This window comes from Amblyraja radiata, chromosome 1 (assembly GCF_010909765.2).
Source record: "Amblyraja radiata isolate CabotCenter1 chromosome 1, sAmbRad1.1.pri, whole genome shotgun sequence".
Classification (NCBI taxonomy): Eukaryota; Metazoa; Chordata; class Chondrichthyes; order Rajiformes; family Rajidae; genus Amblyraja; species Amblyraja radiata.
Window position 1 is genome coordinate 180329881 of NC_045956.1, and position 12131 is coordinate 180342011.

General features: G+C 45.0%; 1 protein-coding gene across 1 annotated transcript in view; it reads left to right on the forward strand.

Annotated features, from left to right (window-relative positions):
* znf638 (zinc finger protein 638) overlaps positions 1-12131 on the forward strand; it is a 135269-nt gene that overhangs the window by 103085 nt on the left and 20053 nt on the right. The window contains exon 18 of the mRNA XM_033035696.1: positions 10866-10900. Within this exon, the coding sequence (XP_032891587.1) occupies positions 10866-10900 (35 nt within the window). The remainder of the gene's footprint in view (positions 1-10865; positions 10901-12131) is intronic.

Below are 12131 nucleotides of genomic sequence, written 5' to 3' on the forward strand. Positions count from 1 at the left end.
GGGACTACACCCGAACATTTGGTAGCCTGATAGTGGGGATGAAGCTTTTCCTGAATCTGGTGGTGCTTGCTTTCCAGGTTGTATATTTTTGCCCAAGGGGAGTGGGGGGAAGGAATGACTAGGATGTGAATGGTCTTGATGGCTGCTTTCCTGCGACTGTGTTTAGTTTTATTTATTGTCACTACACCAAGGTACAGTGAAAAGCTTTTGTTGCATGCTAGTCAGTCAGAGGAAAGCCTACACATTATTACATTGGGGCCATCCTTAGTGCACAGATACATGATAAAGGCAATAACATTTAGTTCAAGGTAAATTCCGATTAAAGATAGACCAAAGGTCTCCAATGAGGTAGATAGCTGAGGACCGTTCTTAGTTGAAGTGTACAGTGTGAAGTGTAGATGGAGTCGATGGGGTGGGAGGGGGTGCTGGTTTGTGAGATGGACTTCACTTCTTGAGGTGTGGTACAATCTCGCCACGTTTTTATTGTTGGGAAGGTGACATACTCGCTTTTATTCAGACTGGTGTGCAGCACCGTCTTATGATTCAAAATTAACAGCAAGCTGCTGCATGTTGCCTTTTTGTCTTCCCACTGTCCCCATTGCATTATAATTTAAATGGTGTGAAAGTGTGTGTGTTTTCTGAAGCAAGTGATCATGTTAAACCCAGAGCTGTATTGTATTTCATTCTGAAGCAGTGGTTTCATCTTCCATGTATGGTTCCTGAGGCAGCATTAATAGTTTGTTTTTAATCAGTGTCTGATCTAGTATGCAGTATGCTAGAGTCAGTTATTAAAGATGGGATAGCAGCACATTTGGAAAGTGGCGAAATCATTGGACAAAGTCAGCATGGATTTACAAAAGGTAAATCATGTCTGACGAATCTTATAGAATTTTTCGAGGATGTAACTAGTAGCGTGGATAGGGGAGAACCAGTGGATGTGGTGTATCTGGACTTCCAGAAGGCTTTCGACAAGGTCCCACATAAGAGATTAGTATACAAACTTAAAGCACACGGCATTGGGGATTCAGTATTGATGTGGATAGAGAACTGGCTGGCAAACAGGAAGCAAAGAGTAGGAGTAAACGGGTCCTTTTCACAATGGCAGGCAGTGACTAGTGGGGTACCGCAAGGCTCAGTGCTGGGACCCCAGCTATTTACAATATATATTAATGATCTGGATGAGGGAATTGAAGGCAATATCTCCAAGTTTGTGGATGACACTAAGCTGGGGGGCAGTGTTAGCTGTGAGGAGGATGCTAGGAGACTGCAAGGTGACTTGGATAGGCTGGGTGAGTGGGCAAATGTTTGGCAGATGCAGTATAATGTGGATAAATGTGAGGTTATCCATTTTGGTGGCAAAAACAGGAAAGCAGACTATTATCTAAATGGTGGCCGACTAGGAAAAGGGGAGATGCAGCGAGACCTGGGTGTCATGGTACACCAGTCATTGAAAGTGGGCATGCAGGTGCAGCAGGCAGTGAAGAAAGCGAATGGTATGTTAGCTTTCATAGCAAAAGGATTTGAGTATAGGAGCAGGGAGGTTCTACTGCAGCTGTACAGGGTCTTGGTGAGACCACACCTGGAGTATTGCATACAGTTTTGGTCTCCAAATCTGAGGAAGGACATTATTGCCATAGAGGGAGTGCAGAGAAGGTTCACCAGACTGATTCCTGGGATGTCAGGACTGTCTTATGAAGAAAGACTGGATAGACTTGGTTTATACTCTCTAGAATTTAGGAGATTGAGAGGGGATCTTATAGAAACTTACAAAATTCTTAAGGGGTTGGACAGGCTAGATGCAGGAAGATTGCTCCCGATGTTGGGGAAGCCAGGACAAGGGGTCACAGCTTAAGGATAAGGGGGAAATCCTTTAAAACCGAGATGAGAAGAACTTCTTTCACACAGAGAGTGGTGAATCTCTGGAACTCTCTGCCACAGAGGGTAGTCGAGGCCAGTTCATTGGCTATATTTAAGAGGGAGTTAGATGTGGCCCTTGTGGCTAAGGGGATAAGAGGGTATGGAGAGAAGGCAGGTACAGGATACTGAGTTGGATGATCAGCCATGATCATATTGAATGGCGGTGCAGGCTCGAAGGGCCGAATGGCCTACTCCTGCACCTAATTTCTATGTTTCTATGTTTCTATTATCCTCCACACAAAGGCACTGCCTTATTGATGATGCTTACCTGACCTGTTGTTAGCCTGTGTGACTTGCTTGCAGTTTTGCCACACGGGTTCACGTGCTTGCTTAAGGCAACAATGCGATAGTAGGGTAGGCAATGTCACACAAGAAGTCACCTCAATCTAGCTCTGACTCATCGTGTCCCACCTTCGGCCGCTGAGTAATGTGCAGATTTCCACTGATCTCAGATGTTCTTGGTCACACGTGGACAAGTTTCCAATCTGTGCAGTACAGTGGACTGATGTGTGCCTCTTTCATTCTGTCTCGCGTCGTTGCATCTCAAGGATTGGTGATGGGTGAAAAACCAAGCTTAACTATAGTGGCCATGCTGAATTCCATGCTCCTGTGGCCGCAGTCAATGCAGACATCTTGCATTGAGCAGCATGAACGCGTTAATGATACTGCTTGGATTTGTGCCCCTTGCTTGGAGCAGAGAACATCCAACACAGACTTGTGCTTCGGGTATCTGACGTTCAGTGTTCTTTGCTGTGCTGGAAGGCTGAGACAACCTTGTGATGGAGGTCATGGGTTGTTGGAGACCTTCCGTCCATAAATATGTGGGCTGCTCTTTTGCTGATGTCGTTGAGAACAAACCAGTTTCAGGGGGAATAAAGTGAATAAATAGATGCACAACGACTATATCCCCAAATATGTACTCATTGTGGAATGCCACACACTCAATTTACAGCGTCAGAATCACTCAGATTGAATTCGGTTCAGAAAGAGATACTTGATCCATCAAAAACACTGGTGTGATTTTGCTTTTCCATGTGTCTGGTGAATGTTTCCCATCTATGGGTAGTTGATAAACTTTGGACTGTGCAAAGACACAAGTGGACAGGTAAGTTTGGGTCAACTTGCTGAAGAGCGGAGTCACGCCCACAGCAGGTCTGGTGTCCAGTGACGGCAGAAGCTGCCACATGGAAAACCCAACAACTACCTCTCCTCACTGGACAGGAGTGTCACTAGCCAGCTGTTCCAACTGGCCTTTACAGATGTGGTAGCAAACAGATGTACTGTATCACAACCTACAGCTCAACTGCCAACGGCTCATTTGCCCATCTCATGCCAGCTATCTTTCCCTTCAGCGATGCCCGGGTGAATTGAAAGTTAATGGACTGTATGACTTTGTATTATGTTTTTGAATGGCTGGGAATTATACTAAATTTACTGCTTGTGAGTGGAACTAATGAGTACATTGTGCAGTCTCAATCAGCAACTCTGGGATGAAAGTCAAAGGAACAGTTTGTTACCAAGGAGCACTACCAAACAAACAACACGATTGGGCTCAAACCATAATTGGGTGCCTTTTTAAAGCAGCTCGATGGGATTGTTGTGTGTGACAATAAATACTTTTTTGCTGTGCTAACCACTGCTAATATTATTTCTCAGTACGTTGGGAATTGACAATTTCATAGCACAGCTGAAATGTTTGACACTTTCCAGTTCAGTGGTGCAGCTGGTAGAGCTGCTGCCTCACAGCACCCAAGACCTGGGTTCAATTCTGTCTGTGTGGAGTTTGCACGTGGATTTACACCAGGTGCTCCAGTTTCCTCCCAACATTCTTAAGTCGTGACGGTCAATTGGCCCTCTGTAAATTGTTGCCAGTGAAATGGATGCGAAAATGGAGTAACGTAGAATTAGTGGGAGCAGGTGATTGATGGTCGGCATGGACTTGGTGGGATGAAGGACCTATTGCCATGTTGTTTCTCTTAAAAAAACTAAAACTTTGGTTTCTAAAGGTTTGCTATTCATGCAGGAAATTTACTTTTAAAATCCTACATTTGATCGTATTTGGGATTTGGAACATTAAAATAAATCATTCGTTGCCTGCCTGATGAGGCTGAGTATTTGTGGTTGTAGAACTGCTGGCAGGCAAACTTCAAGAACATTTGTAGCCTGGAATACAATGTTATGCAAATTACCTGGAATGTGGGTTTTAGGTTGATTACACTATTGTTGCTTGTACAGAGGTGCAGTGAAAAGCTTTAGGATGTAATACTGTACATTAATACAACAAGTACTACAGGTAGAACAAGAGAAAAATACCAGAGTGCAGAATATAGTTCTACAACATCATCGTAGAATAACAGTTCCATAGACCGATGTTACAAAGTCCAATGTCCACAATGAGGTAAGTTGGAAAATTAGGACAGTACCCTAGCTTATGGAAGGACCATTCAGTAGTCCAATAACAAAGGGGGAGAAGCTGTTTCAGAATCTAGTGGTGTACGCTTGTAGGCTTTTGTATCTTCTGTCAGATGGGAGCAGGGAGAAGAGGGAATGACTGGGGTGGGAAAAGTCTTTGATTATGTTGACTGCTTTCCCGAAGCAACGTGAAGTGTAGATGAAGTCGATGATGGGGAGTATGGTCAGTATGCTGCACTGGGCTACATCCACAACTCTGCAATTTCTTCTTGTCTTGTGCAGAGCTGTCCCCAAACCAAGATGTGATGCAGCCCAACTATTGTTTTCACACAGTCTCGATCTCGCAATGTCCATCACAGGAAATAGACTATTGACTGACGGCTATTACAAGACCACTATCTTGATTACACTTCTTCCCACCCTGCTTCCTGCAAAGACTCTATCCCCTACTCCCAATTCCTCCGTCTACGCCGCATCAGTGCCCAAGATGAGATGTTCCATATTAGGACATCCGAGGTGTCCCCATTCTTTAGGGAACGGGGATTCCCCTCTCCCATCATAGATGAGGCCCTCACTCGTGCCTCCTTGGTACTCCGCAGCTCTGCCATTGCAACCTCTTTACCTAGTCGCAACAGAGACAGATGGTCCCTAGTCCTTACCTTCCACCCCATCAGCCGTCGCATATAACATATAATCCTCCAAAATTTCAGCCACCTCCAACGGGATCCCACCACTAGCCACATTTTCCTATCTTCACCCCTTTCTGCCTTCGGCACAGACAGTTCCCTCCGAAACTTCCTGGTTAACTCATCCCTTCCCACCCAAACCACCCCCTCCCTAGGTCCCTTCCCCTGCAACCGTAGAAGACGCAACACCTGTCGCTATACCTCCTCCCGAAGTGCCTGTTTCCATGCTGCATCTCTAAACTAAACTACCCAGGATATGTTTGCCTTGAGCTGCCATGCCATCACTCAATGTGTAGAACATAACACAGTGAAGACTGTGTCCCAGGGGTCCAGTGAAGGTGAAATGTTAAAACACTGGGCCAGCCAGCACCCGTGCTTCAAGCATGTAGAATCTGCAGCATCACGGTTATTTGGCATATCAGGCTAGTGCTGACCATCAACACTGAGTGATCGGCACCACATGGTGGCATGTAATCACCTCAAGAGTCATATCAGCTGCCAATGTAAATCATAAATGCTCACAATAAATGTAGGGCCCAGTGCAGAAAAGGGAGTGAGTCATTGTCAGGATAAAGGAATGCCAGAGACATTGAACAAAATAGACCAATGGAGCAAAGTAAATCAGAGAGCATGTTTCCATGCTGTACACCTCCATGATTATTCTTGATTAGTAGGGGTGCCATGGTTTATGGGGAGAAGGCAGGAGAATGGCGTTGAGAGGGAGAGATAGATCAGCCATGATTGAATGGTGGAGTAGACTTGATGGGTCGAATGTCCTAATCTTGCTCCTATTATGACCTTATGACTCTAGATGTTGGGAATTTTTACAGCCAGGAACTTTAAAGTAATAACGCTGAAAAGGATTTAAAAGGAATAAAATCTGACAAATCTGCTTGCTGCATTCTGAAAGAGTTCCCCAAATGCCCTAGATCCTTGGGTAGTCCAAGCTGGAAGGAAAGTACAAATACAACTATTTTTCAAATGTGGGGAAGAAACAATGGTGATCGATAGACCAGTTAGCCTGACACACGATGAGGTAGAATCAACACGCAAAATCATCTTTGGCAAACTAATTGGGGTTTTTTTTGTGTTGATGAAACTTGCAGGAAGTTCATAAGTCATGGGAGCGGAATTGGGCCATTTGGCCCATTGTGTTAACTCCGCCAATCAAACATGGCCACTCTATCTTTCCCTCTCAACCCCATTCACTTGCCTTCTCCCTGTAACCTTTGACAGCCTTTCTAATCAATAACCTGTCAATCTCAGCTTTAAAAATACCCAATGACTTGGCCAAGCCATCGGTGACGATGAATTCCACGCTCCGGCTAAAGAAATTCCTCTAAAGGTAGGCCCTTTTATTCTGAGCCTGTGCACTCTGGGTCTAGACTCTGCCACTAGTGGAAATATCCTCTCCACATCCACTCTATCCAGCCCTTTCATTATTCGATACGTTTCAATGAGGTCCCCCCTCATTCTTCTAAAGTCCAGCGAGTACAGGCCCAGTGCTGACAAATGAACATCATATCTACTCATTCCTGGGATCATTCTTATAAACCTCTAGACCCTCTCCAACACCAGCCCATCCCTCCTCAGATATGGGGCACTAAACTGCTCACAATTCTCCAATTACGGTCTGACCACCGCCCGATTAAGCTTCAGCGTTACATCCCTACTTTTATATTCTAGTCCTCGAAATGAATTCTAACATTACATTTGCCTTCTGTACGTCAGTGGCAGGGAAGCTATTGGAGAGGATTCTTTGGGATGGATTACTTCCATTGCGAAGGGAATTGGTTAATGGGGAGAGTAGTTGTGTCTTTGTACCGCCCATTCCTTCTCTCCAGAGATGCTGCCTGTCCCGCTGAGTTACTCCAGCATTTTGTGTCTACCTTCAATTTAAACCAGCATCTGCAGTTCCTTCCTACACATGTCTTTGTACGTGGCAGAACATCTTACAAGCTTGATCTTGTTTTTGAGAAGATGATCGATGAGAGTAGGGCAGTGGATCTTGTCTAGATTTTAGCAAGGCATCTGATAGAAATCACCCATAAGTAGGCTGATATAAAACTAATAAAATGCACAAGATCTACAATCATTTAGTCGTATGATATCTTCCCTACGCCGACCAAGATGCCTCATCCACACTAGTACCATTTGCCCATATCCCTCGAAACCATTCCTATCCATGCACCTGACCTAGAGTCTTTTAAATGCTTAAGTCTTATTTCGGCATCAGTTTACTGCACTATCCCCAAATCCCTTAATGACCTTAACATTCTGAAACCTATCAATTTTGGTCTTAATGAACAGGACCTGCACATCTAATGTTCTGTGGGGTAGAATATTTGAGAGATTCACCACCCTGAATGGAGAGATGTCCCATACCTGCGTTTGAAGCTGCCTACCCTTGTTCTGCGATAGAGTCATGCTATTATTCTTATTCCAAGTGTGACTCCAAAGTTCATAAGTTGTACGAGCAGAATTAGGACAGAATCTTTATCTCTCAACCCCATTCCCCTGTCCTCTCTCCATAATCTGTGATACTAATTCATCTCCACCATACAAATATCCATTCACTTGGCCTCCGCAGCCTTCTGTGGCAATGTATTCCACAGATTCACCACCCTCTGACTAAAGAAATTCCTCCTCATTTTTCTAAAGGTATGTCCTTTTATTGTGAGGCTAAGGTCTTAAGACTATCCTACTAGTGGAAGCAACTTCTCTACATCCACTCTATCCAGGCCTTTCACTATTTGGTTAGTTTTAATGAAGTCCTCCTTCATCCTTTTAAACTCTAGCGAGTTCAGGCCCATTGCCGTCAAACACTCATCATACATTAACAGACTCATTCCTGGGATTATTCTCGTAAACCTCTAGACCCTCTCCAGCACCAGCACCTCCTCAGATATCTAGCCCAAAAGTGCTCACAGTTCATGACTAAGAGTTCATGAGTGAATAGTTCCCAAAATTCAGAATGCATCCAGACCACTGAGGAAATGACCAGTAGCTGTACAATCTGGCTGATGCCCATGTGCTGAGCTCAGGATTCCTGTGAATCTAGGCATCCATACCTCTGTCTGTTCTGGGTGGCGATCGAATAGTTTTGGACAGTAAAGGAGGTTGAGCAGGAAGATGAGCAAGGCTTTGGATCGGTTCTGATCCCAGTAACAGAGTGGTTTCAGAACTCCAAACCTCTGTATCATTAATTCCATCTACACCTCACGCTGCCTTGGCAGTGCCAGCAGCATAATCAGGACGAGTTGTACCCTCTTCTCTCCTCTCCCATTCAGACAAACGGTACAGAAGTGTGAAAACGCACACCTCCAGAGTCAGGGTCAGTTTCTTCCCAGCTGTTATCAGGCAACTGAACCATCCAACCACAACCAGAGAGCAGTCCTGAGCTACTATCTACCTCATTAGTGACTCTCGGACTTTGCTGGCTTTACCTTGCACTAAACGTCATTCCTTTATCATGTATCTATACACTGTACATGGCTCGATTGTAATCATGTATTGTCTTTCCACTAACTTTGTTGGCACACAACAAAAGCTTTTTACTGTACCTCGGTACAAGTGACAAACTAAACTAGAGTTGGCTGCTTGGCTCCTGCTCCTGTTATATATATGGCTTTATGTTCTCCGATTGCTATTATTGGCAGAGTTCCAAACACACAAATATCTTCATCTCTCATTTTTTAAATGCTGTCCACTGATACGGAAGTTCACTCCACCTGGTCCCTGCCAGCACTCAAGAGATGAACATAGTCTCAATCCACCCTCATTGCAGCTTATTCTCTCATGCCTATCAACTCCCCTGAGCAGGCCCTTCGGCCTATCATTGACTATACAATCCTATTCATTTACAAGTAATTAGTCCACCGCCTTGTGTGACTTGTTGATTGAAGTGCTGGTCTAGATACTAAAATTCCACCAGCCACCCAGACAGGGTTTCAGATTCCAACCACTCTCGAAACAAACAAAAAACAGTGCTGGAGTAACTCAGCCGTTCAGGCAGCATCTGTGGAGAACATGGGATAGGTGATGTTTCACAGAGTGCAGGAGTAACTCGGTGGGTCAGGCAGCATCTCTGAAGAACATGGATAGGTGATGTTTCACAGAGTGCTGGAGTAACTCAGTAATCCCTGGAGAACATGGATAGGTGACATTTAGTCGGGACTTCATACCTGAAACATCACCTGTCCATATTCTCCAGAGATGCCGCCTGGCCCGCTGACTTACTTTGTCTTTTTTTGTAAACCAGTATCTGCAGTTCCTTGTTTCATCCTCAGAACAAACTGCTTTGGGCCCCCCTCTAAACCCTCATGCTTTGCAAACTCCTCCACTGCAAGATAAACAAACTCAGCCTATTCAGACCCTCCTCATACCATCCCAGGTAACATCCTAGTGAATCTCCTGAAACTGAACAAAACGATACTGCTAAAAATGCAGCCTCACCATCGTCTTGTACAAGTGCAACATGACCTCCCAACTTCTAAGCTCACTGCTTTGACTGATGAAGTCCAATGTGCCAAAAGCCTTTTTGACCACCCTATCTACCCTTTGATGCCACTTTTGAGGAACTATTTACCTGTACTTCTAGATCCCTCTGCTCTACAACACTCCCCAGAGCTCGACCATTCACTGTGTAGGTCCTGCACATGTTAGACCTCCCAAATGCAACACCTCACATTCCTCTGTATTAAATTCCATCAACCATTCCTCACCCCACCTGGCCAACTGATCAAGATCCTGCTGCAATTTTTGACAACCATCTTCACTATTACAATACAACCCACTTTAGTGTCATCTGCAAACTAGCCAACCATGCCATGTATGTTCTCATCCAAATAATTGATGTAGATGACAAACAGTAACGGGGCCAGCACCGAACCCTGAGGCACACCACTAGTCACAGGCCTCCAATCTGAGAAGCAACCTTCCACCATCACCGTCATCAACATTTTAAAAGGACGCAACAATATTGACCACTATGCATTTTTACTATGCATCGCTGGTTCCCAAAGTTTACCATGAAGTGTTTCCTTGCCTAGTGTCTGGGTATTAATGGTGGCATACTCCACAGCCACAATGTGTTGGTGACTGAGGGAGGAATATTAAGGGTGCTTAATGGGGCGGCTGCAGACCGCTTTGTCTTGGATGGTGTTGATCATCTTGAGTGATGCTGAGGCCGCACTCGTCCGGGTACTGGGGAGTGTTGCGTCACACATCCGCACACCTCCAGATTCAGAGACAGTTTCTTCCCAGCTTCCCAGCAGGTTGGGAGAGAAGTGGAAGATGGAATATAGTGTAGCAAAGTGTGGAGTGTATCTGTACACTGTAAATGGCTCGATTATAATCATGTATAGTCTTTCCGCTGACTGGTTAGCACACAACAAAAAGCTTTTCACTGTACCTTGGTGCATATGAGGAAAAACTGAAACTGAAACTAAACATTCCTGACATTGACAGGCTTCAGGCGGTCCTGATGCGAGTCCCTCACTGCAGGATTCCCAGCTGCCTGCATCTTTGTGGTCACTATCTTACAGCTGGTCTGGTATGGTACCTGATCAGTGGTGGCCTCCCCATCTCACTGTGTGGAAAGAGATTGGGCAACCTAATGCAGAGCGGAGGTTATGAGACTCTTGTGCTTGAGTTATCATTGCCCACCGAAGCTGGGCTTGTCTCATTTCCTGCGCTGCTTGCTATCTGTCCTCTTCAATTCAACTCCCCTCCCAGGGGAGTGTGCTACAAGCAGCGACTTTTGAACCATCTTCCATGGACCTTTCCTCAAGTTTGTGTTTCCAGCTTGAATTGATGAACAATAATACAATATTTGTTTTTCTGTTGCAGAATGAAGGAAAGAAAGAACAACTGACGGAGGAGAGGTAGGCACATTTTCAGAATTATTAGACTGATGCCGTTAATAGATTTAGGACTTTTAAAAGTCATTTGGACAGGAATATGGATAAGAAGGGTTTAGAGGGATATGGTCAAATGGGACTGGCCTAGAATGCCAACTTGGTCAGCACGGACAAGATGGGGCCCAAGATCCTGTTTCCGTGCTGCACAGCTCCATGATTTTATGATACGAGTGAAGGTTTGCACAACTGCCATTGGCATGCTGTGGGTTATATCAGGTGCTCCCTGGCACAGTGCCCAAGTCTGGTTAGCGTGCTGGCATTCTGCTCCCGCACAACATCCAGGCAACAGCATTCCAAAGTGAAAACAACCCAGCATGAAGCCTTGGTTGTCTCACAAGTGAGAGGTTGGGTGGGCTAGGGCATTGGAGTGCAGGAGGCTGAGTGGTGATCTTATAGAGGTGTATAAGCTCCTGAGGAGACTATCAATGATTTGGATGATAACGTACAAGGCATGATTAGTAAGTTTGCAGATGACACTAAAGTGGGTGGTATTGTAGATAGCGAAGATGGTTGTTAGAAATTGTTGCAGGATCTTGATCGTGTGGGCTGAGGAATGGTTAATGTAATTTAATAGAGATAGCTGAGGTGTTGCATTTTTGGAAGTCGCACCAGGGCAGGACCTACACAGTAAATGGTAGGGCTCTGGGTAGTGTTGTAGAGCAGAGGGATCTAGGAGTGCAGGTGCATGGTTCCTTGAAAGTAGTATCACAGTTAGATACGGTGGTCAAGAAGTCCTTAGGCACCTTAGCCTTCTTCAGTCAGTATTGAGTATAGAAGTGGGAAGGTCATGATACAATTGTACAAGACATTGGTCAGGCCACACGTAAGAGTATTGTGTCACCCTGTTATAGGAAAGATGTTAAGCTGGAAAGGGTGCAGAAAAGATTTACGAGGATGTTGCCAGGACTGGAGGGGCTGAGCTATAGGGAGTGGTTGAGCAGGCTGGGACTATTCCTTTGAGAGCAGGAGGAAGAGGGGTGATCTTATAGAGGTGCATGAGGGGAATAGATTGGGTAGACGCACAGAGGCTTTTACCCAGAGTAGAGGTATCGAGAGCCACAGGACATAGGTTTAAGCTGAAATATTTAATAGGAACCTAAGGGGCAACTGATTTACAGAAAAGGTGATGGGTGTATGGAACAAGCTGCCAGAGGAGGTAGTTGAGGCAGGTATTATTACATTTAAGAAACATTTG